Source organism: Rhodotorula graminis (assembly GCF_001329695.1).
Source record: "Rhodotorula graminis WP1 unplaced genomic scaffold RHOBAscaffold_1, whole genome shotgun sequence".
Lineage (NCBI taxonomy): Eukaryota > Fungi > Basidiomycota > Microbotryomycetes > Sporidiobolales > Sporidiobolaceae > Rhodotorula > Rhodotorula graminis.
Window position 1 is genome coordinate 1943557 of NW_017264928.1, and position 23806 is coordinate 1967362.

The 23806-nt window shown below is 68.8% G+C and overlaps 7 protein-coding genes across 7 annotated transcripts; 4 read left to right on the forward strand and 3 right to left on the reverse strand.

Annotated features, from left to right (window-relative positions):
* Positions 1-2209: 2209 nt before the first annotated feature.
* Positions 2210-3904, forward strand: RHOBADRAFT_31156 (uncharacterized protein; the record flags this gene model as incomplete). Its single annotated transcript, XM_018412947.1, has 10 exons — positions 2210-2300; positions 2364-2479; positions 2546-2582; positions 2617-2763; positions 2832-2945; positions 3025-3112; positions 3182-3401; positions 3473-3536; positions 3617-3705; positions 3776-3904. 10 exons carry the CDS (start codon positions 2210-2212, stop codon positions 3902-3904), a joined length of 1095 nt encoding a protein of 364 aa, XP_018274620.1.
* A 1163-nt stretch (positions 3905-5067) lies between these two features.
* Positions 5068-5326, forward strand: RHOBADRAFT_9744 (uncharacterized protein; the record flags this gene model as incomplete). The annotated part of the gene is made up of 2 exons (XM_018419252.1): positions 5068-5158; positions 5220-5326. Coding segments are annotated over 2 exons (198 nt in total), but the record flags the coding sequence as incomplete, so codon positions are not given.
* A 2415-nt stretch (positions 5327-7741) lies between these two features.
* Positions 7742-8904, reverse strand: RHOBADRAFT_65943 (uncharacterized protein). Its single transcript, XM_018418826.1, has 2 exons — positions 8623-8904; positions 7742-8546 (listed from the first exon to the last, which is right to left on the reverse strand). The coding sequence occupies exons 1-2, from the start codon at positions 8840-8842 to the stop codon at positions 7828-7830; spliced, it is 939 nt and encodes a 312-aa protein (XP_018274622.1). The 5' UTR covers positions 8843-8904; the 3' UTR covers positions 7742-7827.
* A 720-nt stretch (positions 8905-9624) lies between these two features.
* On the reverse strand, positions 9625-11702 carry RHOBADRAFT_51026 (uncharacterized protein; the record flags this gene model as incomplete). Its single annotated transcript, XM_018415614.1, has 4 exons — positions 9625-10231; positions 10310-10758; positions 10833-10907; positions 10974-11702. 4 exons carry the CDS (start codon positions 11700-11702, stop codon positions 9802-9804), a joined length of 1683 nt encoding a protein of 560 aa, XP_018274623.1. The 3' UTR covers positions 9625-9801.
* Positions 11703-12781: 1079 nt separating this feature from the next.
* RHOBADRAFT_51027 (uncharacterized protein) lies at positions 12782-13600 on the forward strand. The gene is made up of 3 exons (XM_018415615.1): positions 12782-12887; positions 12970-13168; positions 13284-13600. The coding sequence occupies exons 1-3, from the start codon at positions 12787-12789 to the stop codon at positions 13533-13535; spliced, it is 552 nt and encodes a 183-aa protein (XP_018274624.1). The 5' UTR covers positions 12782-12786; the 3' UTR covers positions 13536-13600.
* A 161-nt stretch (positions 13601-13761) lies between these two features.
* On the reverse strand, positions 13762-20388 carry RHOBADRAFT_49193 (uncharacterized protein; the record flags this gene model as incomplete). The annotated part of the gene is made up of 15 exons (XM_018415231.1): positions 13762-13913; positions 14024-14167; positions 14253-14378; positions 14447-14607; positions 14684-15139; positions 15208-15340; positions 15405-15744; positions 15810-15977; positions 16047-16280; positions 16349-16969; positions 17000-17149; positions 17220-17781; positions 17856-18552; positions 18626-20152; positions 20294-20388. The coding sequence occupies 15 exons, from the start codon at positions 20386-20388 to the stop codon at positions 13799-13801; spliced, it is 5529 nt and encodes a 1842-aa protein (XP_018274625.1). The 3' UTR covers positions 13762-13798.
* Positions 20389-20665: 277 nt separating this feature from the next.
* Positions 20666-23295, forward strand: RHOBADRAFT_51029 (uncharacterized protein; the record flags this gene model as incomplete). Its single annotated transcript, XM_018415616.1, has 3 exons — positions 20666-20736; positions 21664-22305; positions 22381-23295. Coding segments are annotated over 3 exons (1539 nt in total), but the record flags the coding sequence as incomplete, so codon positions are not given.
* Positions 23296-23806: the final 511 nt, after the last annotated feature.

A 23806-nucleotide genomic window follows, 5' to 3' on the forward strand; every position in this document is an offset into this window, starting at 1 on the left:
TACAGCATCCTCTCCTCGTCGGTCTGAGCGAGCGAGAGCGACCGAGAGCGAGAGCCCTGCTCGACCGCCCTCGCCCTCAGCGCTCAGCCCGCCCCGCCCTTCCTCCTTCGCCCTCGCTCCTCGCCCTCGTCGCTCCACCGCCCGCTAGACGCGCTGCTCGCCGAGCTCGGCGAGCCGGCCGACCCGCGCTCGAGGTCGTCCGAGAGGAGGGCGGCGCGCTCGACGGACGGGACGACGGCGAGGGTGGGGCGTTGTCGGGTACGCTGCGGCGAGGAGGACTGTCAGGTGAGAGGGCGGAGGACGAGCGCGGAGGAGAGAGAGGGGAAGCACAGGCCGTTTGCCCAGACTGCGCTCGTCTCGTCGGTCGCGCCGCCTCTCTCTCGCGGGCGAGGGCTGACTCTGCCGCCACCATCTAGAACACGCTTCGTCTGTCAGTGCCGGACTGACAAGGAGAGAGAAGGGAGAGGCAGAGTGAGGACGCACAGGTAGATGGCGATGCCGAGGAGGAACGCGAGGACGAGGCCGCCGAGCCCGAGGTACAGCGTCTTGCGGTCGCTCGTGCCCGTGATCGACGTCGGATCTTGTGAGGAGCTGCGTCACGAGAGCTACGTCAGGGCGGGCATGACGATGAAGAGAGAGAGAGAAATCGAGCGGACCTTGCTTCGGACAACGAGTCCGAGTCGCCGCTCGTCGCTGCGTCGACGGTACCAGTCGCCGATGCGGTAGGCAGCGCGGTCGCACTGCGAGAGGATAGAGTGAGTCGAGAGACGGCGCGAGGAGGTAGAGAACGTGCGCTCGACGCACCTGGTCGCGCTCGAGCCGGCGGTCAAAGCGGCCAGCGCCTCAGACGTCGCACTCGATTCGGCCGCCTCCTGCTCCTCGTCCACACCGCCCGACGCGCTCGCTGTCGCCTTTGCGCCGCCGCTCGTCGACGCTGACGCTTCCCTGCTCGACGTCGAGCCGCCCTCGTCGTCGGCCGCGCTCCCTCCTGCCGCGCTCGAGCCCGTCACGCTCGCCTTTCCTCCACCGCCCGCCTTGCTCGACGTCGGCTCCGCCTTCGACGCCGTGCCCGTCGGCTTGGCCGACTCGCCCTCGCCGCCCTCGCCATCGTCGCCGCTGCCGCCGCTCGAGCCCCCGCCACCCTGCTGCACCGCGATCTGCGCCGTCTTGCCCGACGCGCCCGCCGAGTCGTACACCCACACTTGCACCTTGTCTGCGTCCGCCCAGCTCACATCAGCTCCCGTCGAGCGCCCAGTGCGGCGTGCAGTGGAGCAAGAGAGCGAGGGGACGCACCGCCGACTTTCAGCTTGTCGGGCTGCCACGAGAAGCTCTTGTCCTTGATCGACTTGGTCTCGAGCGTCTCGTGGCTGTTGACGAGGCTGTGTGAGAGGAAGAAGAAGGTGTTAGGGCTGGACGGTGAAGCGGCTCGAGGTACGCGAGAGAGGACGCACATGCGGACCGTGAACGTGCTCTTGCCGGTGCTGCATCGTGCGCAGAGTCAGCCGGTCTCGCTCGTGGCCAAGGAAGAGAGGGAAGGAGGACGCACTTCCACGCAAAGAGGACCCGCTCGTCGGTCGTCCAGATCGTGCCCGGCGCCGTGATGGCAAGGTCGCCGGCGTCCCCAGCGCGCGCGAGGGCCGCGCACAGCAGCACGAGGAGCAGCAGCGAGAGCAGGCGCATGACATTGCTCCTCGACGTGGCGAAAGGGAGAGAGAGAGCTCGAGAGGCGAGGCGTCCGGAGACGGACAGGGCTCGGAGGGACGGACAGGAGCGAGAACGCTCTCGAGCCTCGCCGCGGACGGTCCGCGTTCGAGCTCGCCGGGGTGTCTCGTCAAGAAAGCCCCGCACCGTCACGCGTCTCAGAGCTCAGGGCGAGCTGTGTCGTCCAGCGGAGGAGGGGTCGAGGACAGGCGGCGCGACGGCGAGGGCCGACGCGGCAGGGGCCTGGCGGGATAGCAGCGTCGCCCGATGCACCCAAGGTTGTGCTCGAAGGCACAGCCGCAGCAGAGCGGGACCGCGCAGGCTGTCGCGGTGGCAGCGCCGCCCGCCCGAGAGTGCGAGCCAATTCGAGGAGGACGAGTCGGCGAGCACCGCTCGTGCGGGCGTCGGTCATGGCCGCGAGGGCTCAGAGAGCATGCCTGAGAGTGCAGATGGCAGGCAAGCCATGGCTGGGCGCAGTTTCGGGGACTGGGGAGGCGACGAGGAGGAGATGCTGATCGGGCTCGGCTCTCTCCTCCACCGCTCACCGCTGCTCGCCAGGATGGTCCTTGCCCTGCTCAGACGCGAGTCGCTCGACTGGGGTGCGCACCCTCTCGCCCTTCCCCTCTTCGCCCGAGCCCGACTGACTCTCCCTCCCCGAACAGCGACCGACTGCCCGCTCACGACCCTCGTCCTCGCCCTCGTCGGCGCGGGATGGCTCGGGAGCTACGTCCTCAGCTTTGCCAGGATGCTCGTCGACCTCGCCCGCCCCGGCATCCCTGTGCGTCCCCGCCCCTTCCTCTCTCGTCGGTCCCTCGCTCACCTCCCTGCCCCACCCCTCGCACAGCTCAAGCGTTTCGGCGCCAACAAGGGCGCATGGGCCGGTGCGTCCCCTCACGTGTGCTCTCCTACCCCGAGCACGAACTGACTCGTGTCCCGCAGTCGTGACGGGCGCAACCGCCGGCATCGGCCGCGACTTTGCCCTGCAGCTCGCCGGCGCCGGCTTCAACGTCTTCCTCGCGAGCCGCACCACCAGCAAGCTCGACGAGATTGCGCAGGAGATCAGTGCGTCCCTCTCTCCCCAGACGTCACAGGACGAGCGGTCCCGCTCACGCCCGTCGCCCCTTTCACAGCCGCCAAGTACCCGTCGGTCAAGACGCAGGTCCACGCCATCGACTTCTCGGACGCCAAGGCCGACTATGCCGCGCTCAAGACGGCCCTCGACCCGCTCGATGTCGGTGTCCTCGGTGCGTCCTCGTCCCGCCGCGACATCGAGCCAAGCCTGCCCGCAACCTCGAGCTGACCTTCTCTTTCGCGTCGGCGCAGTCAACAACGTCGGCAAGAGCTACGACGAGCCGACTTTCTTCCAGGACCTCCCTGACCAGGACATGATCGACATCGTCGAAATCAACGTGTGCGTCCTCGCCCTCGTCTCCTCTCTCGAGCGTGCGAGGTGACTGACCCGATCCCTCTCGCGCCGCAGCAACGCCGCGCTCAAGGTGACCAAGATCGTCGTGCCTGGCATGGTCTCGCGCAAGCGTGGCCTGATCCTCAACGTCGGCTCGTTCGCGTCGCTCATCCCGTCGCCGCTCCTCGCCGTCTACTCGGGCAGCAAGGCGTTCCTCTCGACTTGGTCGCAGGCGCTCGGCAGCGAGCTCAAGGGCACCGGCGTCGAGGTCGAGCTCCTCAACACGTACTTTGTCGTTCGTCGTCCACCTCTCGAGCAGGCGGGTGCGGCCGGACAACCTGACCTTCCCTCCTCGTCGTCGTGCAGGTCTCGAAGCTCAGCAAGATCCGCCGCAGCTCGTGGATGATCCCGACGCCCAAGACCTATGTCCGTGCGTCGACGTGATTCTCTTCTCTCTTTGCGCCTGGTCGAGCGGTTCCTGACCCAGAGGTGCGTGCGCTCGACCTGCAGGTTCGGTCCTCTCGCACATCGGCGTCCAGGGCGGCGCCGTCGGCCAGCCGCACATCTCGACGCCCTACCACGGTCACGCTCCTGTCCAGGTGCGTCTAGCTCCCTCGTCCTGCACGTCCTCGAGCCGATCCTTGACTTCCCTCCCTCGCCCGCCTGCAGTGGGTCGTCGACCACTTCATGTCGGCCGGCTTCTGGCTCAACTACAACCGCAAGCTGCACCTCGACATCCGCCGTCGTGCCCTGCGCAAGCGCGAGCGCGAGGCGGCCAAGGCGGTCAAGGCCGAGTAGCGCAAAAAGGGTGCTCGAGGTCGTTTCGGCCGCCGGGCGAGAGGGAGGGGCCGGCGACGGCTCGGCGAGCCGCACGTGCTCGAGGAGGCAATGTGGGCGCCCTGCAATGCCGCAGGTCTGCGCCGTCGTCGCCCTCTTCTCGGCCGGTACCTCGAGGAGAAGCGCAGCTGGGTTTCGCTTCCCGCCGACCCGGCGCCGCACGCACTGCGCGTCCCACGCTCGTCGAGCGTCTCTCCCTCGGCTGTCGATCTCGCACGAGCGCTGCACTCTCGCCTCGGAGCCGAGAACCCCTCTTTCGCGAGCGAGACTGTCGAGACGGATCTCGCGTCCCGCCTCGGCCTCTTGCGCGGCAGGCGCCCTCAGCTTTTCACGCTCGTGGCAGCTGTCGCTCTTTTGTCGACTGAGCTGCCCCGGCTGCGCGTACCCCGGCGGCGCAGCTCCAACCCGCTCAAGCGCCGGCGGACGGATCGAAGGAGGGTCGGTGCGCTCGTTTTTACGGGCTACGAGTGCCTCAGCTGCAGGTCTCTCCTTCTCTCTGTGCGACTTGGAGCTCTCTGCGCCGAGTCTAGTACACCTGGCCGCTGCTCGTGCCGGCTGAGGCGCGAGCGGCCGAGGCTCAAGCTTGTACTTTCGCTTGTCGCGGATCGATGGACGTGGGCAAGGGCGCGATCAGGCTCTGCCGGCCGGGCTTACAGTAGCTTTGAGAGGAGCTCGTGCGGGGCAAGCAGCTACACAGCGGGGGGGCGAGGCACCTCCGCCGAGGATGCTCCGAGGACGGGCTCGACCCTCGTCTCGACGTTCTTGACCTGCAGCACAGCGACAGAGTCGCGCTCGACTCTCTCGCACACCCTGTGCTCCCTCACGTACCCCCCCCCGACATGCCGCCCCGCCGTCGCCGTTCACCCGCCTTGCACGAGATCCACGCCGGATCTCGCCAGCCGCACGGCCACTTGCCGGCTTCCACCTCGACCTCCCTGCCCGACATGGGCGCACCTTTACCTCGCCTCGACGCCCGAGACGAGGCGAGTGCCGCTCGACCGGTGCGCTCGCGAGCCGGGAAGGCTGTCGCCTCGTCGTCGACCTCGACCTTCCTCACGGCGTCGCCGCCTTCTCGCGGCACACCGCCTACACGCGCCAACTCGACGACCCACACCGCTCCACGGCCCGCCAACGCCTGGATCCTGTACCGCTCGGCGCGAACCCACGAGTTCAAGGCGAGAGAGGGCTGTCCCGCCGTTCCGCAAGCCGACATCTGTGCGCCGGGCGCTCTCTCCTCTTGCTCTCGATCCCTGGACTGACCCTTTTCCTGTCGCAGCCAAGGTGATCGGGCAGCTCTGGCGAGACGAGACGCCCGAGGTGCGGCGGTTCTGGGAAGGCGAGGCGCAGAGGGCGAAAGCGCGGCACCGTCAGCTCTACCCTGGTGCGTCCGCTCTCTCTCTCGTTCTCGCACCCAGACCCTCTCGCCAAGTGCAGCTGACGAGCCTCGCCCCGACAGACTACGTGTACCGCCCTGTGCGACGAGCCGCCAAGAAGAACAAGCCGCAAGGACAGCTTCCCTCGCCAGCACCTCTTCGTCCTCCTCCCTTGTCCCCGACCGAGCTCCCCTGCGTCCTGCAGCCCGTCAACGCGTCCCTCTCGCCGCGAGAACCCGCCGATCCGCCCTCGACCTCGACAGCCCGGCTCGAATCGCGCCGCCCTCACCTCCAAGCCGACGTCACCCCGCACCTCCGCTCGACAGACCTCCCGACGCCGCCCTGGCCGCCTGCCGACCTGCCGCCTTCCTCGACCTACTTCACTCTGTCCCTCGCCGGCGAGCCGAGCGCCCCGCCACCGTGCGCTGCCGACCCGTCGCCCTGGCCCGCCGAGGACGCCGCCGACCTCGCACTCGGCGTCGCGGCGCTCAACACGAGCAGCGGGTGCGACTCGCTGTGGACGACCTGCGAGGGCCTGTCGCCCGACTCGCAGCCGCCGCCGCAGCAGCCGTCGGCGTTCGAGGCGGCGTTTTACCCTTCGCCGCCGCCGTCGACGACTTTAAATGGGTTCGACGACGCGTGGCTCCAGTCGGTGTGGGCACAGCAGGACGTCATCGAGCTCCCCTACCAGTACTAGCACCCTCCCTTTCTCTCCCTCTCCCTCTCTCCCGCCTCTCGCGCCGCCACGAGCCGCCGGATCCTTCATCGCTCGCATCGCCGACCGAGCCCGCCCTCGCCCTCGCCCTCGAGCGCACCTCCCCCCTCCTCTATCCTGTTGTCGTACCCGAGCCGTGCATCGCAGTACCTTGCACGACTCGTCGAGCGAGCGCAGAGAGGCTGTCGGGCGCAAATTGCTGATGAGAACGCCCGGACGGCGGCGGCCCGGCCCGCTCTCGCTCGCTGCGCGCGCTCTGGCTCGTCGCGCACGCCTCGCCGAGGAGCAAGCAGCAGTAGAGGAGCTCCACAAGCTGCGTGTGCGCCGCGAGAGCGTGTTGTGCGGCGCGCAGAGGTGATGAGACCTGCGGGAGCGAGCGAAAAGGCGCAGAGATCGTCGCTCGTCCGGCTCGAGTACGTTCGACGCGGCGAGGCCCGGGACGAGGTCGGCGGCGGCGGCACGGCGGGGTCGGGGACGTGGTCGTTGAGGTACAGAGCGCTGCAGGCGAGAGCGAAAGTGGCCCGTGCGCCGGCGGTGCGTGCGCGAGATGAGGGAGAGCGCGAACGAAGAAGCGAAAGCGGACGAGAGCCAAATCCGGGGCGAACGACGAGCGTGCACCAGGACCGCGTCCGAGAGAGCCAGCTCGAGGACACGTCGTGCTACAGCATACCCGAGCCTGCGCGAGCAGTGCGCGCCGAGGCGACGAGGTCGAGCGGGAACGAGAGGTCCGAGCCAGCTCGACGACCGAGAGGCGCGAGGGCCGACGCTCGCTCGCTCGTGTACGAGGAGCGGTGGCAGCACGTCCGGTGCCTCGCGCACCGCGCAGGGAAGCTGGCGAGGGCGGAGCAGAGCGAGAGCACAGCGCCGTCAAGCTGGACGAGCCATGGCCCACAGCGAGAAGGTGGCGCCGACTCGTGCTGCGGTGCCTGCGTCGGCGTAGCGCACGAGCCTCGGCGCGTGCACGAGTGTGCGAGGAAGCGAAAGCGGCGGCAGGTGTCGTGCGAGGGTGCTGAGACGACGTGGGGCGAGCGAAGACGGGTTTGCGAAGGGCTTGGGCAGGGCAGACGCCGGCGGTGAGGGTCTCGGTCGCCCAGGCGGGGCACAGGAAGCTGTCGGGAGACTGCGAGAGGCAAGGGAAGGCTGCGGGTCAGCTATGGCCTGCGGGATCGGACAACGTGCGAGGGAAAAGGAGACGCACCGCGAGAGACGAGGCCGTGGCGGCAAGGAACTTGATGGCTCTCGCTCGAGCGTGGCGCGGTGCAGGGATTAGCCCGTGCGAGGAACGGCCCCTGGGCGGGAGAAGGGCGAGAGGGAGGGAGAGCAAGAGGCGAATGCGAGGAGGAGACGGGCCCGCCTCGTCCTCGTCGCACTCGGTCCACCCGCCTCGAGCTGGGCAGCTGCGGTACTGCAAGCACAGCCACGCTGCTCCGGCTCTCCCTAGTCCTCGAGCCACGCTCGCCAGCCGCCGCCGGCTCTTGCCCTTCCTCCTCCACTTTGGCCGTCGATTCCATCTCGGCACTCGCCGAGCAGCCCTCGTCGTCTCGTCTTGTCCCGCCACGAGCTCATCGTCAACCCCCGAGCGCACGGCGGGCGTGGCCTCGCGACAGCAGCACCCGCCAGTCTCTCGCTCTGCTCCCTCGCTTTGAGAAGGCTCTCCGCCTGCTCTCGCGCTCGCTCGCACGACGCTCTCGCGACTCTCGCCCAACTCGACATCGACGGGTGCGCGACGCGGTGGCCATAACAGCAGGGCCCTCGGCGCACCTCCCCCGTCCCTCCCTCGTTCCCCCCTCGACCTTTCACCCGCCCGACCTGTCGAGATGCGGCGGCACCATGCTCCCCGGAATGTGCGCCGCCACCTCGCCCAGGTCGCTCACGAGCACGGTCCACGCCCGCCGCAGCGTCGCCCACAGCTTCCGGTCGGCCATCTCGAGCGCCGCCGCGTCGAGCCACACCTCGCGCACGCGCATCAGCCGCACCAGCAACGAGTCGAGCGCCTCTTGCTCCTCGTCGCCGCCGGCTGTGCGCCTGCCCACCGCCAAGCCCTCGCCGCCGACACTTTCCCCCTCCTCGACGAGTCGCCCTCTCGCGCCGCCGCCGCCGCCGTGCTGCGGCTCGCCGAGAAGGCCGCTGAGCAGCTGCGCGACGCTACCGTCGTACAAGTACCGGTGCAGGATGGGCCACGCCGCGCGGTGCGGCACGTCGACGGCAGACAGCGGGAGGAGGAGCGTGTCGGCGTCCGCGAGGGGGGCGCCGGATCGCGCGAGGCCGTGCAGCGGCGGGCACTGGAGCGCCCACACGCAGCCGTGCACGGGCGTGCGGTACCGCTCGCCCGTGTCGGAGAAGCGCAGCTCGAGCATGTGCGTCGGGAGCAGCGGCGCGTGCGACGACGACGACGAGGGCGACGGCGCGAGGCGAGGAGGGCGGCACCGCACGAACGGCGGCGACGGCGCGCTCGACGACGGCGGGGCCAAGTCAAGCTCGGTCGTCGCGTTCTCGGCCTCGAGGAGCTGGTGGGCTGGGTCGGGCGCACGAGCGGTGTCAGCGCGTCGTCGTCGAGGGAGAGAGGAGGGAGGGAGACGAGGTGGACGGACCGGAGCGCTGGAGCGAGGCGAGGACGGCTTCGGCGCTCGCGCCCGCTTGCTTCAGCTCGTCGTCGAGCTCGAGGTCGTCGAGCCGCACTGGACGGAACTGTGGGTCGGGCGGGAGCGTCGTCGGGATGCGCAGGCGGCCCGTGTCGGCGCACACGAACGGAGGGAAGCCGGCGCCGGCGGCGGGAGGGGCAGTGCGCGTCGAGCGCTCGGTGGACGCCATCCGTCGGCGGTGACGACAGGGCAGACCAGCTGCTTAGGGCGTCGAGTCGGGCAGGGCGGCGCAGGTGGCGAGGATGGAGCGAGCAAGTTGGCGACGAAGCCGGGCTCTCCTCTCGCGCGACGTGGGCGAGGGACCGTCTCGTCGGCGCTCTCTCTGCCGCCACGGCTTCATCTCTGCTCGCCGTGCATGCGGCTCTCGAGCTCGCCTGTCTCTCCCCCCCGGCTGCCACGACCACGCCACCCACCTCGTTGCCGTCCGCAGCTCGCCCTCGCAGCCCTCTCGACCCTTCGACCTCTCTCGTCCGCCCCCGCATCTCCGCCTACGCTCAACAGCGACGACACGACGACTGTACAGGGTCCGTTGACCTGCTCGACCATCATTTGCCGCCACAGCCCGTCGACCGCCCTCTCGAGCCTCGCCAAACCCTTCGTCCACGTTTGCCGTCGACCGCGTCTCTCCCTCGGCCGACCTCCCTCCCTCCCCTCTGTAGCCCTCAGCCTGCAACGCGCACCGTGCCTCGCTCCACCTCGTCTGCAGCACGAGAGCCGAGAGCGCGCTCGCCGACCGAGAGCCGTCGCTCGTTTGCGAAGGCTCCTCTCGCTCCCTCGCACTCGCCTCGCTGATGCTCTCTCGCCCGCACGTCCCTCGACACCCTCTCTCTCGCCCTCGTTCTTCGCCGCCTCTCGACAACCCTCGCCCTCTCTGCGCCGCCGAGCCGACCTCGCCCGCTCTGGCCCTCTCGCTCGCGACGCTTTTCTGGCTCTCGCGCGGCGCGCTCAAGAGGTACTGCGGAACCTTGGACTCGTTGCGAACAAGCTACGGTACAACAGAGAGATGTGTGCGGCGAGAGAAGATAGTGTTGGTCGGGGAGAGCGTGAGGAAAAGGTAGACAAAGAGAAAGAGAGAGGGAGATACAAAGTCGACGAGCGCGCGCTCGACGAGAGAGCGCGCACGACCTCTCACGCGCCGTCCTCCTCCTCCCACGTCTCCCTGAGGCGCTCCATGTCCTTCTCGGTCGCGACGCTCAGGACCTCGGTCTCGCCCTCGGCGCCGTCGCCCGTCTGCGCGCCGGCGGCCACCTCTGCCTCGCGACGCAGTTTGGCGTCGCGCCTCGCGAGGTTGGCGAGGGCCTGGCCCGGCCCGAGAAAGATGAGGCGGCGGACCGAGTGGGCCGGGGTCGGGAGCGCAGAGAGGCACGTCGACCAGCGCACGGGGCGCGAGATCTGGGCGACCAGGCCCGACACGAGCGACGACGGCGTCGTGATGAGCGAGCCGTCGAGGCCCGACACGAGGGGCGTCGAGGGCGTGTGGAGCGCGATCGACGACGAGGTGAGGGCGGCGTGCATGCCGGCGGCGGCGGGCGCCATGAACGAGCAGTGGAACGGCGCGCTGTGAACGGCAACGAGAACGACGTGTCAGGAATGACGCTTCGAGAGACAGAGAGAAAGAGAGAGGCGAGGGACGTACGAGACGGGGAGGTCGGCGGCGCGACTCGCAATCTCGAGCTCCTTGAGGACCTCGCTCGCGCGCAAGATGCCGTCGCGGCTCCCGGCGAGCACGACCTGGGTCGTCGAGTTGAAGCTCGCGACCTCGACCGTGCCCTCGCTGCCCGTCGCCGTGCTCGGGCGCTCGGCGCGGATCTTGGCGATGACCTCGGTCAACTCGGCGTGCGAGTGGCCCGGGTTGAGGACGAGGGCCGACATCTGGCCGCGCAGGGCCGGCGGCGCGTCGAGGTCGGGCGAGAGGCCGATCGACGGGAGCGACAAGGCGTAGTGCGTGAGGAGGCCGTGCAGGCGCGTGAGGCGGACGCCGTCCGTGAGCGAGATGGCGCCGGTTGCGACGGCGGCCGAGTACTCGCCCGACGAGTGGCCGAGGATGAGCGACGACGTGGCGCTCAAGGGCAGGTTGTACTGGCGCTGCGAGGGGAGAAAGTGTGCGTCAGGTTGGGCGCTCGTGGTCACCTTGAGAGAGGGAAGAGGGTCGAGCGCACCTCGAGCGTGCGGAGGAAGGCGGTCGACGTGACGAGGATGGCCGGTTGCGCGTTCGACGACCGAGTGAGCTCGTCCTGTAGAGCGGAGAGTAAGTCTCGGGTTGCGGCAGAAGGAGAGACCGCGAAGAAGGAGGGACGCACCTGCGGACCCTCGAAGACGACCTCTCGCAGCTGCGGCTCTCGTCGCCTCGCCGCCTCGGTCTCGTCGAGCATGCGGCCGAGCTGACCAAGCTCGCCGTCGTGCTCGTGCAGCTTGAGGCCCTTCCTCCACTCCTCGAACCCGGCGAGCGCCTCGTCGGCCTCGGCCCACACGTCCTGCGCCGGCTTCTGCTCGCGCAGGAACGCGCCCATGCCGACGTACTGCGAGCCCGAGCCCGGGAACAGGAGGGCGTGGCGCGGACGGGTCGTCTGGGCACGGTAATTTTCGAGCGGGATCGGCGGCGAGAAGTCGCCGCCCGACCACAGGGCCTCCATCTCGAGGCGGTTGCGGCGCGAGCGCTGCACCTTGACGCCGTTGCCGTTGGCGTCGGCGGTCGAGGTGCTCGCGACGCTGTGCGAGCGGGTGCCGGGTTTGGCGGCCGTGTCGAGGCCGCGCGAGGGCGGGAGACGGGCGTCATGGCGGGACGGGTTGCGGTAGCGCTTGAGGTAGGCCGGGTCGGACCACGCCGGGTTGTCGAGGGCGTGTGCGAGGGTCGGAGTGGACGGCTGGGCAAACAGGGAGGTCGAGGGTGCGGGTGCTGGCGAAGGAGGAGGGGGAGCCGAGGCGGTCGAGAGCGAGGCCGGGTAGTGCGACGCCTGGCGGGCGCAGGTGCACGAGGGGCTGCTGCTCGAGGGGAGCAAGCCCGTACGGGGGAGGGCGGTGCGCATCATGGCGGGCGGGTCGGTGCTGGCTGGCGACGAGAGGGAGGTCTGCGCCTGTCGGAAGAATGCGCGTGAGCAAAGGGGGGCCCCGGTTCGTCCTCGCTCTTGAGTCGTCCTCCTGTGCCCGCTGCAGCCTGCTCGAGGACCACCCTGCGAGCCCTGCGCGCTGCACTGCCCGCCCACGCCTGTGCCAGAGCCAGGCGAGGCCGACGCTCGACTAGCGGCGACCAGCCGGGACGACGCCGGTGGGGGGGAACGCGAGGCCGACGACGGACGACGAGGGGAAGGAGAAGCTCACCTTGCGAGCGAGTCGGTGCTGGAGTTGGCGGTGCAAAGTCACAGGCGGGTGCTGTCGAGAAGCGCGAGCGGTGGTCGAGGAGAGAGAAGTCAGGAGACCCGGCAGCTTCCGGAGCTGGCGCGCGCCCCCGAACCGGTTCGACCTTCCACTTCGCTCCGCTCGCTCACGCGCTCACCACACTGCTGGCACGCGCTCTGGTAGCACCTCGTCCGCACCAGCTGCGACTCGCCCCCGAACTTGCTCTCGCGCTTTCGCCCGGCCCACCTTCGGGCCGCAGTGCCGCACAGACCGCCTCGCACCGCGGTCGCTCCTCAGTCGAGTTGCTCGTACGAGGGCCCGTGCGTCGTTGCAGGAGGAGAGAAGCCGACACTTTGGACGCGGTCGCTGCTGCTCGCCCGCTCTCGCGGCCCGGGTTTCGATGCGCGACTGCCTCTGACGCACTCGACGTCGCGTGCGGAGAAGGCGACGTCCAGGCGAGCGCGAGAGAGATCGAGCCGCTGTACGCTCCTCCCTCGTCTTCTGCACCTCTCTCGCCGTCGAACCAGCGCTCCCTACGGCCGCACAGGTGCGCAACACGTTCCTCCGACGAGACGAGCGACGAACGACGAGCTCACCTCCTCCTCGTTCCCCCACATCGCAGCTCTTTCGCCTCGCTCGACCACCTCACCCTCAAGCAGCTTCCCGCTCCGCGCTAAACTGGCGCCTCCCGACTCGTCCTCGTCGAACAAGAAGAAGGGCCACTCGCCGCCACCTCCTTCCGACCTCGAACCGCACACCAAGAAGCCGCGCAACGACATGGGCGGCGCACACGAGCACGGCGACAAGGACTTTACCGGCGACGGCTTCCCCGACGACGTCCAGCCGTGGAACATTGCCAACGACGCGTGGGAGGCGACGTTCGTCCCCCGCTCTCGCTCTCGCACGGCCCTCTCTCTCGGGCTGATTCGCTGACCCGTCCTCCTCCTCGTCCTCCCGCAGCTACAAGGGCTCGTGCCACTGCGGGGCCGTCACGTTCGAGGCCAAGGGCGACCCGGTCGCGTCCATCTGCTGCCACTGCACGACGTGTCAGGTTGTCCACGGCGCCATCGCGCAGCGCGCCGTCCTGTACAAGAAGGACTGCATCAAGTTCCCCAAGAACGTCCTCGAGTACGTCGCCTTCTACCAGACGCACGACAAGGTGCGTCCCTTCTCTCTCTCTCTCTCTCTCTCTCTCTCTGTGCGGCTCGAGGCGAGGTCGACCTTCCCAAATTCGCAAACTGACCTCGACTTCCCTCTTTCTTCCCCCGCTACAGAAGGTCGGCCGTCACCTGCCCTGCAAGGTGCGCTGCAAGAACTGCGGCACTTTGATCGCCGACGAGGGCCGCAACCTGTGGCTCGCGTTCCCGAGCCTGTTCGACTTCTCGGACCGCGACGGCAAGGAGCCCGAGGCGTTCAAGACGCAGGACCACATCTTCTACGACCAGAGGGTGTTTGACATTGTGCGCAACGAGGGCGGCAACGTCTCGTTCTGGGCCGGCGCAAAGGACAAGAGCGAGAAGAGGTGACAGGTGTCGACGAGGGCCAGGGCTCGCCTGTAGATAGCTTCGCAACGCAGATCTCGTGTACAGTAGACTGTCGAGCACAGCGAGAGAGTGCTACAGCGCTCGAGTGGCGAGAGGTAGAGCTTCTCAAGCCGTCCTCGCCTTCGACTTTCGCGCTCGCTCGACGCTCAGGCCTCCTGTTCTTCCTCGCTCGGCTCGCCGTTTCTCTCGATCGCCATCGCGTTCGCCGAGGGACACACGAAAGCTTGTCTAGCACTGCAGAGTGTCTACGTCTCGAGCGCTCGCTCCGTCTGCTGGAGGAGCCGCGCCATCGGGACAAAGTACTCCTCGCAGAACTGCGAGAAGAAGAAGTTGAACTGGGCGTCGTGCGGCTTGACGAGGCTGCAGGTGCTCGAAAGGGTCAGTTACCGGTCGAGAGAGAGGCGAGGGGGCGAGAGGGAGAGAGAGAGAGAAGAAAGAGGGGAAAGAAGGAGCGAGGGGGGACGACGCACTTGTGGGCGATTTCGTGCGCGACCGAGTGGTAGGTGCTGATGAGCGGCTCGGCCATCTTGCCCTCGACGACGAGCTTGTCGTGCCACGCGGCGTAGAAGCGGTAGTTGAGGTAAATCGCGCCGCCGCGGTTGAAGGCGATGAGGCTGTGGGCCGAGGGAGGGGAAGGGCTCGACGAGGGTCAGGTCTCGTCGCAGGCGAGAAGGAGGAGGCATGCAGAGAGGGACGTACGGGCCCTCGAGGTCGTAGAAGACGTGCAGGGCACGAGGGTCGAGCGCAAAGACCTCGCCGACGGGTCGCAGGACGCGGTTGACCATGCGCAAGAGCGCGTCGTGGTGCTCGGCGACAAAGCCGGTCCTGCTCGAGCACAGTGTAAGCGAGAGGTCCGGACGAGGCGAGAGAGGGGAAGAGAGTGAGGGACGCACGGGTCGGGCACGTCTCGGCTCGCGAAGAAGCGCAGGCCGCCAACGTCGGCGACGAACGACAGGTTGGCGGCCGCCGTCGCGTCGCAGTACGCCTCGCTCTCCTTGACCTCGGTCTTCTCGACGGCCATCGAGACGTTCGAGGCCGACTCGGGGCGAGAAGCCTGCGAGGGGAGGAGTCGAGGTGAGCGTTTCGAGCCTCGAGGGGTCAAAGCGGGAAGAGGAACGTCGGCGACGCACCTGAATCGCCCTCGTCAGGTTGGCGCGGATAGCGTCGGTCGAGGTCGGCATGGCCTCGGGTCGGTGCGGCTGCGGCGACATGCCGGGCGGGCGCTGCGAGACGGCGCCGGGTCGAGGCGAACTCGCCGGCGGCGTCAAGCTCGGTGGTGGCGGCAGCGGCGAACCCGACCGTGAGCTCTCGCCCTTGAGCTGTCGACGCAGGCCGGAGAGGAAACCGCCGCTCGGCTGCTGCTGCGCCGCCGCCGAGACGGCCTGGGGCGACGACGAGGACGACGGCGGTGGTGGTGGCGCCGTCTGGCGCCGTCTCGGGTACTGCGACGTCGACAGAAGCTGGTTGGCGGCGTTTTCGAGGTGCGGCGGCTCTTGGGTCGTGAGGAGGGTGCGGAGGAAGTCGGGGTCGGCGTCGGGGAACATGGCCGACAGGTCGCGAACGGCGGCATCAAGCTTCTCGCCGGACTGCGGGAGGGCCACGTCCGGTCAGGCATCGTCTCGAGAGTGAGGAGGAGAGAGAGGCGCAGACGCACAAGAGCTGACTGGGCCTTGAGCTGCGCCTGGAGCCGCTCCTCGCGCATGCGCTGGTCGGCCGCCTCGCGCTCGGCCTTGCGGGCGTTCATGATGCGGTCGACGTTGAAGCCTCGGCGCTTGAGGTTCTTGAGCCTGTGGGAGCGACGAGAGTCAGTGCCGGCGCAAGAGGAGGAGGGAGAGAAAGAGGCCGGCGCACGTCGTCTGAAGGATCGTGAGGAGGAGAAGGGCGTCGTTCGGGCGAGTCTTGACGAGGAGCAGCTTGTTCAGGCCCATGGCGACCTCGAAGAAGTCGACCTCGATGCTCTGCGAGATGTACAGGTGCGCGTCGCCGTTCTGCGCGAGCTTGGCGCAAGCCGACGCCGTGGCCGTGCTCCGCTTGAGCCCTTGAGCGCTGTTGAGCGACCGTACGAGTTCGATCGAGCGGACCTCGAGGACGACGAGGTGCTTCTGGATCCAGTCCGGGTCGTGCTTGAGCTCGCCCTTGCCGTATTGCTGCCGCCGCTCGGACAGGAAGAGGAAAGTGCGCTCGGCGACCGCTGCGGGCGAGCGAGGGCGGTCAGTTTGCGGGTTCATGCCTGAGAAAGAGGACCGATAGACGCACTGCGTCTCATCTCCTGCGCGCGCCTCGACCCGCTGTCGGCCTCGCCCGCCGTGTGGTAGTTCTCGGTGATGAGGCGCGAGATCCGACGGGCGCCGAGCTGCTCTGCGAGCGCCTCGAGCGCGTCCTCCTGCGGGCACGCGAGGATGTCGCCCTGGAAGACCTGGAAGGCTGTCGGGGGAAGGGCGAGTCAGTGAGCCGCTCGTGCGAGAGACAGGTGAGGAGGAAGGCTGAGCGCACCTGCAGGCTCGTCGTTGATCGCGAGCTCACTCGCTCGAGCGAGCTGGTACACGAGCGTCGTCTCGCCGGCCTCGTCGTCCTCGTCGTCTTCCTGCTGCTCGAGCAGAGCACGGGCAGGTGCGGCGGTCGTGCTCGACGAGATGCGCTTCGAGCCGAGGAAGAAGGCCGACAGCTTCATGCGGCTGCGCAAAGTCGACGACAGGGACCCATAGTTGACGGCGACGAGACGAAGAACTGTGGGAGCAGAGGGGTCAGGCGTCGGCCTCAGGCCGGAAAGGAGAAAAGAGAGGGCCTGAGCGCACCTGAGAGGTACCGCTCTGCCGAGCCGGCGAGGTCGTAGAAGCGCGACGGGTCCGAGATGAGCATGGTCGTGATCTCGGCGGTCGACGGGCTCTCCTTGACGCCGCACGCGACGAGGAACGGCTTGGCGGCGGGGCCAAAGTCGGGCACGGTCGAGAAGAGGCCCTTGAGGCCCGGCGGCAGGACCGTGTCCGAGGTTGAGAAGTACAGGTTGAGCGGCGGCACGACGTCGATCTTGAGGTCGGGCTTGCGAACAGGGACGATGGCGGCCCACCGTAGCGCGTCGAGCTCGGCGGTCGAGAAGGAAGAGACCTGGCCCGACAGGTACGCGAACACCTTGCTCGCCTCGGCGAGCGTCTGCGGCGGGTTGCTGATGAGCGCCGCGACGAGCTGGCCTGCAGGCGGGTCGCGACGAATACCGAAACGCGTCTCCTCGGCGGCGTAGGCCGGGGCGAGCGTGGCGAACCCGAGCAGGGCGGCGTCGACGTTGCCGAACACCTCGGTCGGCTTGACGCGCACCTCCTTGCCCTTGTGCCGCGCCGGGACGAAGGCGAGGTCGTGCTTGGCGGGCGAGTCTGCGGCGGCGAGGAGGAAGGTGGGCAAGGACGAGGTCAGGGACGACGCTGTGGATCGTCGAAGGGGACGAGACGCACAGGATTTGCCGTAGCCGTGCGTGAGACAGCCGTCGAGGAAGTACCGCAGCGCCTTGTCCTGCTTGGCGACGTCGGCCGAGTGAGCGGCAATCTCGAGGACCTTCTCGACGACCGGGATGCGCTGCAGGCCGAGGTCGAACAGGAGCTTCGCTGCGCGACACGACGAGCCTCGTTAGTGTCTGCGTGAATCTGAGAGGCCGAGAGAGAGGGTGAGACGCACCCTCGTCAGACCCTGGTCGCCACCTCGACGGCGAGTCGGTCCAGTCGACGAGCGGGAGCCCGAGCTCTCGCAGCGCCTCGGCCGGCTCGTACAGGTCGGCGGCGCGGTACCGGACCGTCTTGGGCTTGGGCACGACGCCGTCTGCGCCGGCGGGCTGCTCGACCTTGGCCTCGCCCTCGCGCGGGAGCCACCTCGTCTGGCGCAGGCGGTCCTTCTCGGCCGGCGAGAGCGTCTCCTGGACCGTGACGAGGTACTTGACGAGCTGAACGTGCGACCAGTCGCCGGCGCCGAGGAGGCGGGTAAAGACGAGCTGGAGCTCGACGTGCCGCCGGACGCCGAGCGCGAGGAGGAGCTTGTCCATGTTGCCCTTGATCGGCGCGCCGCTCGGGAGCACGGTCGTCGCGAGGTCCTCGAACAGCGAGACGTTGGGCATGTAGGCCTGGTCGGGCTGCTTGAGGCCCTGGCGGGTCGGGATGAGCGGGATGGTCGAGACGAGCTGGACGAGGTCGCGCTGCTGGACGGCCGGGACCTGCTGCCACCCTTTAGCGAGGACGGCGAGGACCTGCAGGCGACGTTACACGTCAGACTCGTCGCTTCTTGAGCACGAAAGAAGGGGAGAGCGAGAGGGAGACGCACCGACTCGACGAACACGGGCGACGCCGTCACGTCCGTCTCGCTCTTGGCGCTCTTGCCGCGCATGGTCGGGCCGACGAGGAACCGCACCCACTCGAGGAGGCTCAGCTCCTGGAACCCAAAGATGCGCACGAGGTCGGCGTTGGCGACCGAGCGCGACAGGTCGAACGGGAGCGTGTGCTCGGGGACGGGCATGTCGGCCGGGACGACCTTGGGGACGAGGAACGTGCGGAAGGCGCCGAGAGGGTGAATGCGGACGTCGGTCGGGTCGCTGCTGGTAGGCGAGGTCGGGACCGAGAGCATGGCGGCGTCCTTGAGGCGCTGAACGAGGCGAGGATCGTACGACCGGTTCGAGGCGAGCGTCGTCCACCACTTGAAGAGCGCCGTCGCCTCGCCGACCGTGAGCGGGTGTGCGCCGAGGTCGGCAAAGATGTCCTCGAGCGAGATGTCGCGGATCAAGTCGCGGTCGCGCAGGACGGCGAGGAACCGGGGCGCGTTCTCGGCGATGAGGGCGGGCACGACGGGGATGGCCTTGATGAAGCCGGCAAGTTGCGGCGACGGGAGGCGGAGCTTGTGCGCCGCTGTCGGGCCGACGCTCGAGATGAGGGTGACGGACGTGTTCGGGTTCGACTGGAAGAAGGTCGACTCGGCGAGGGTACCGACGATCTCTTGCGGCGTCGACTTGGTGAAGGTAAAGAACCTGTGTAAGGACCGGGTCAGTGTCGAGTATCAAGAGGAGGACGAGAGGAGAGACGGCGAGAGACGCACTTGACGAGGTGCAGCGCACGTTCCTCGAGCTCCCTCCTCGTGCCTCGTCCACCTCGCCCTTGTCGCCGACGCGCCGCCAGACCCTCTCGATGTCGTCCATCTCGTGCTCGTACACGGTGCGCGCGAGGAGCCCGCCGGCCCACAGGAGCTCGCGGTTCCAGTCGGCGACGTACTTGGCCTGGAAGTCGAGCGACTCGCGCTCGACGGTCGGGATGAAGCGCGCGCCGACCGAGCCGGCGAAGCCCGTCGTCTGGACCGTCGCAAACCCGATTGCGACGCGCCCCTGCGTGCCGAGGTCGGCGGGAAGGAGGCCCGAGAAGACGCGGCGCGCGTCGGCCTCGAGCTCGTCGTCGGTGCCCTGGCCCGTCGACCCGCCGTGGCTCGCGTCAAACTCGGCCTTGCCCGTCCAGACGAGCGAGTACCGCGTCGTCTTGGGCAGGGCCTTCTTGGTCGCGCGCAGCGTCTCGGCGGCAAAGTGCGGCGAGGGCGAGACGACGAGTGACGCGGCGACGGTGCGGAGGAACAGGGTCGCGTGGACGTGCGCAAGCGGGTCTCGTGCGGGCTTGGCGGCGACTAGAGGTGGAGGCGGGGTCGACGAGGAAGGGGAGGGAGCGTGGGAGGCGGTCGACCGGCTTGAGAAGGCCGACAGCATCCTGCTCGCGAACGACGACGTGCTCGTGGCGGCGGCGCTCGTGAGGCTCGCGGCCGTGACGAGGGGCTTCTTGGGCTTGACGAGCGAGCGCAGCATCCACCCGCTGACCTGCGCCCGCAGCTGGAACGGCGCCTCGTCGACGTGCTGCAGCCGCAGGAGCTTGAGGGGCGAGCTCTGGGCGAGGTTGTGCCGCAGGTCGAGGGCCCGGGACGGCGCGAGCGTCTTGTCGACGCGGAACAGGAGGTGGCCGTCGAAGTAGAGCGACAGGGTGCGCAGGTTCTGGGTGAAGCCGAGGCACGACGTGAGGAACCGGGCAAAGTCGTTGGGCTCGGGCATGGGCGCCGGCTCGCGCAGGTCCATGAGGAATGTCGTCCAGGGTCGACCGTCGGCCGACAGGTTGGTGGCGCCCGACTCGTCAGTCGCGCTCTTGACGTAGAGCTGGTCGCCGCCGCCTTTCCAGAAGAAGCCGACGACGCGCGACCCGGACGACACGACGGGCTCGTCGCAGATGCTGAAGAGCGAGTAGAAGCCGACGCCTGTGAGGAGGAAGAGAGTCAGAGTCTGAGAAGCGCAGGTGCGAGGAGGAAGAGAGCCCGACGTGCCGAAGGCGCCCAATTTCGCCTCGTCTGGGTTGCCGGACGCGATCTCCTGGAGGCGGGCCCAATCCTCCTTGCGGAAGACAAAGCCGTCGTTGCGGACCATGATGGACGCGACCTTGGTGTGGGCGAGGTTGGGCAGGTCGTCGGGCGAGTAGTGCGGCTGAGCGTCGGCGGACGAGGTTGAGCCGGTCGTGGTGCGAAAGTGGAGCTCGACGGTGGATGCGCCGGCGTCGTCCGAGTTCTGGAGGAGCTCTCGAAAGACGGTGTGCTCGCCCGAGTACCTGCATTGCGAGGCAGAGGTGAGCCGCATGCGTGGAGGAGGAGCTTTACATCGACAGGGCAGACCGTTTCCGATCTCGCCGATGGCGTCAAGAGCTACCATGGTGGTGGGTGGGGGAGAGAGGAGGAGGGGGAGGGCTCACCGCGCGAGGATCTTTTCGACGAGGGCGCGCTGGTTGACCGAGACCTGCTCGTCTGCGCCGCCGGCGAGAAGGGCCTGCAGGTTGGACGGCGGCATGGCGGTCGAGCTGGCGGGCGACGAGCCGAGGTGGTGGCGGTGCTCGAGGCGCGAGAGGTCGTGGAGCGGGGCAGCGGTTGGGCTGTGGTACTCGGTGTGCCCTGGTGGGCCTATAGAGCGCGACTGAGCTGGCTCTGAGTAAATCGAGCCGTGAGCCGAGGTGTGAGACGAGGTCGACCTTGGTCGTCTCGCTCGACGAGGGCTTCGTGTCACCGGCTCCACCTCGACATCGCCCGCAGGCTCGACAGCTAGCCGCCTGGCACTGGGACTACCTCTTCGACACTCGCGTCCACCAGCCGGCACCGCCCGACACCGACACGAGCCGCCGCACCTTCATCTCCCCTCGAGGTGAGCCAGCCTGTCCTCCCTCGTCTCGAGCCTCGCAGGACATGATCCACAGTAAAAGGATCGAACGCACACCTCGTCTCGACTCGGTAACCCCCACGCCTCAGCTGCGTCGCTGCTTCTCGCGCCCGGCACCTCTTCCTCCTCCCGACCCTCCCTTCCCCCTCCCCCTTCCCCCAGACTCGCGTCGTGCATTCATGGCACTGCCCAGGCCGACACCTCTTGCGGTGTCGATCCCTACCAGGGCAGCGCTCGTTCCACGACGCACATCCACCCCACGCCCTCCTTTCCCTCCTCGCGCCCGTCACCGCGCCTCGTCTCGCGCTGTCGTGCTCTCGTCCGCCGTCGTGCAGCCGCTCCGCAAGGTTCTGCGTCGTACGCCGTCGGTCGTGGGTACGTCGGGCGGGACATAGGGGGCGCCGTTCGACGGCGCAGGAGCGGCATCCGGAGGGCCGGCCGTTTTCAGACCTGCGCCTCGCTCCCCCCTTCTACGAGGCGCGGCGTAAAGGCAGACGCCGACATCCCGATCCTTCCCTTCCCTTCGTCGCTCGTCGACGAGTCCGCGGCTCGCCAAACCCGCCCGAACGAGACCCACTCGGCGCGCGGTGACCGCCGTGCTCGAGGCCCTAATCACGCCTCGCCGGGCACAGCGTCCCTCCCCACCGCCGAGCCTTTACAGCGGGCTCGCGTCTCCGAGACGACGGGGCGGGCCCGAGGTGGCGCGGCGGACAGCGAGGGTCGGCAGGGGGATCCGAGGTCGACCGCCCGAGATGGGCGCAGCGCGAGCCGGGGCGCCGACGAGGCGAGCGCGCGCCATGAGAACGAGCGTCGCTGCTCTCAAACAGCTTCTGATCCGCGACGACGAGCCACCCGCACGACCCGAGCCATGCGTCCAGAGCAGCACTGACCGTCTCTCGCCCGCGCAAACAGGGCTCGCCTCGACTCGTCATGGCAGGCGCCGGCCTCTCGGCCAACGTCTCGTCGGTCCTCGCCTGGACGATCCTCCCCTCGTTCCTCGCCAACACGCTCCTCACCCTCTTCTACCGCCTGTCGCCCTCGTCTCGCCCGACCGTCCCCGCACGGGCCGCCCCGGCCGACCTCGCCGCCGCGCAAGAGCGCTCGCAGGCGCACCACCGCCGCGCTCGCGTCCTCCTCGTCGCCGCCTACCTCGCCTACTCGGTCCTGTCGGTCTACGTCGCGCAGCAGCGCGGCGCTGAGCAGAACTACTACGCGCTGCTCGGCATCGAGCGCGCCGTCGTCGAGGCCGAGGGCGCACCCGCCGTCAAGAGCCACTGGCGCCGGCTCGCGCGCGTGTACCACCCGGACAAGGTCGGCAAGGACGGCGAGAGCTTCTTCGTCCTGTTGCGCCAGGGCGTCGAGGTGCTCGAGCACGACGGGCGCCGGTGGGCCTACGAGCGGTTCGGGCCGGGCGTCACAGAGTGGGGCAAGCTCGTCACGCCGAGGGAGTTTCTCATCAAAGGCGCCGTCAACTCGGCTGTGTGGTGGGCCATGGTGGCGGGCTCACTCGCCGTCTTTTCGTTCTTCCGCAAGAGCGAGCGCCGGTACAACTTTGTGAGCCTTCCTGTCTCTCGGTCTCTCTCTCCTCGTTCCGCAACACACACTCATCGTCTGTCGTCTCGTGCGCAGTGGCGGTACCTGTCGCTTCTCCTCTGCGTCTCGCTCGAGTTCCACCTCCTCCTGCGCTCGACGCCCTCGCCCACCTTTTCCCTCGCCTTCCCCTCTCGCCTCCCCTACGAGCACGTCGCCCTCCTCCGCCAACTCTTCATCTCGGTCTCGATGGCCATGTCGCAGCTCGCGCCGCTCCTGTCGCCCCCCTCGCCCTCGACCGCATCCTCGTCGACCGAGGAAGCCGCCCTCGCCGCCGCGCTCGCGGACGCCGAGCACCTCCGCCCGCTCCTGCAGCGCCTCGCCGCCCTCTCGACCACGACCGAGCGCGAGGTCGCCGCCCTGCAGCGCCTCGAGCTGCGCCCGCTCGTGCCGGACCACCCGGCGCCCGGCTCGAGCGCGAGCGACGCCGAGAAGCGCACGAGGCGCGCCGTCGAGGACAAGATGGTGCACGTGTGGGAGGACCTGCAGGTCAAGGGCGCGAGTGGGACGGCGGGCGTGTGGACCGAGGCGGTGCGGCGAGGGCGAGCGCGAGACGCGCGCGAGAAGGGCGGGCCGGCGCAGGCGGGCAAGGGCGGCGAGGGTGTCGAGGCGGCGCCGATCGTGGTCGTCGCGGCTGAGGACGGGTCGCGGGACAAGCCGGACGACCTGCCGGCGGCGCCGACGCTCGAGACGGCGGCCATCCCTCCTCCTGTCACCCTCCTTGCCTCCCCTCCCGCCTCGCCCAAGCTTGGCTTCCCCCTCTCGTCCATCGACACGCCTCCTTCCTCGCCACACACGTCGACAGTCGAGCTCCCGCTCGAGGACGACGCGCCGGCACGAGCGGGCGAGGAGGACGGCGCGCTGAAGCCGCCCGAGCGGGAGGCGGCGCACAGGCTGCCGACGCCGCCGCCGGAGGACTGAGGAGGGTGGGCCGAGTAGATGAGCATCTCGAAGTGCAGTGCAAGCTGGTCCTTGCTCTCCTTGTCGCCATGCGTCGTCCTGCAAGCTCGCGAGGAGAGCTGCACCGCCTCGTCCACATTCCTCGCCGCTCAGCTCTGTCAGGTCGGCTCTCTGAGCAGCGTAACAGCAGGTCAAGGAGCCTGTACACCACGAGAGCCAGCACGCAGCCGCACGCGGTGCTCTCGCGGTTGCACGCACCTCGCCGTCGTCGTCGTGTCGGTGGTCGAGCGTTTGTGCCGGCCCTTGTCCTCGACCTCGGCTCTCGACGCGCGTTCGAGGGCGCAGGTGATCGCGGTCAAGGGCTCTTCTGCGCCTCGACCATCCCGCCCAGCAGCACACGCGCACACGGTCCTCCAGTCTCGAGGTTCGTCCCCCCACCGACCTCATCTCGTCGCGCCCCTCCTCCTCGACTGACCCCTCTGGCGATGCGTTGCAGGCTCGCACCCCCTTCCAGCACCCCTTCACTACCCATCCACACGCGCGCACGCCGCCCCGACAACCCCTC

Coding starts and splice junctions, on each gene's coding strand:
- RHOBADRAFT_65943 (XM_018418826.1), bottom strand. CDS start 8,842: ATGGCGTCCACCGAGCGCTCGACGCGCACTGCCCCTCCCGCCGCCGGC. Junction 8,547..8,622: donor CGCCTCGCTCCAGCGCTCCG/GTCCGTCCACCT, acceptor CGCCCGACCCAG/CCCACCAGCTCCTCGAGGCC.
- RHOBADRAFT_51027 (XM_018415615.1), top strand. CDS start 12,787: ATGGGCGGCGCACACGAGCACGGCGACAAGGACTTTACCGGCGACGGC. Junction 12,888..12,969: donor AACGACGCGTGGGAGGCGAC/GTTCGTCCCCCG, acceptor GTCCTCCCGCAG/CTACAAGGGCTCGTGCCACT. Junction 13,169..13,283: donor TCTACCAGACGCACGACAAG/GTGCGTCCCTTC, acceptor CCCCCGCTACAG/AAGGTCGGCCGTCACCTGCC.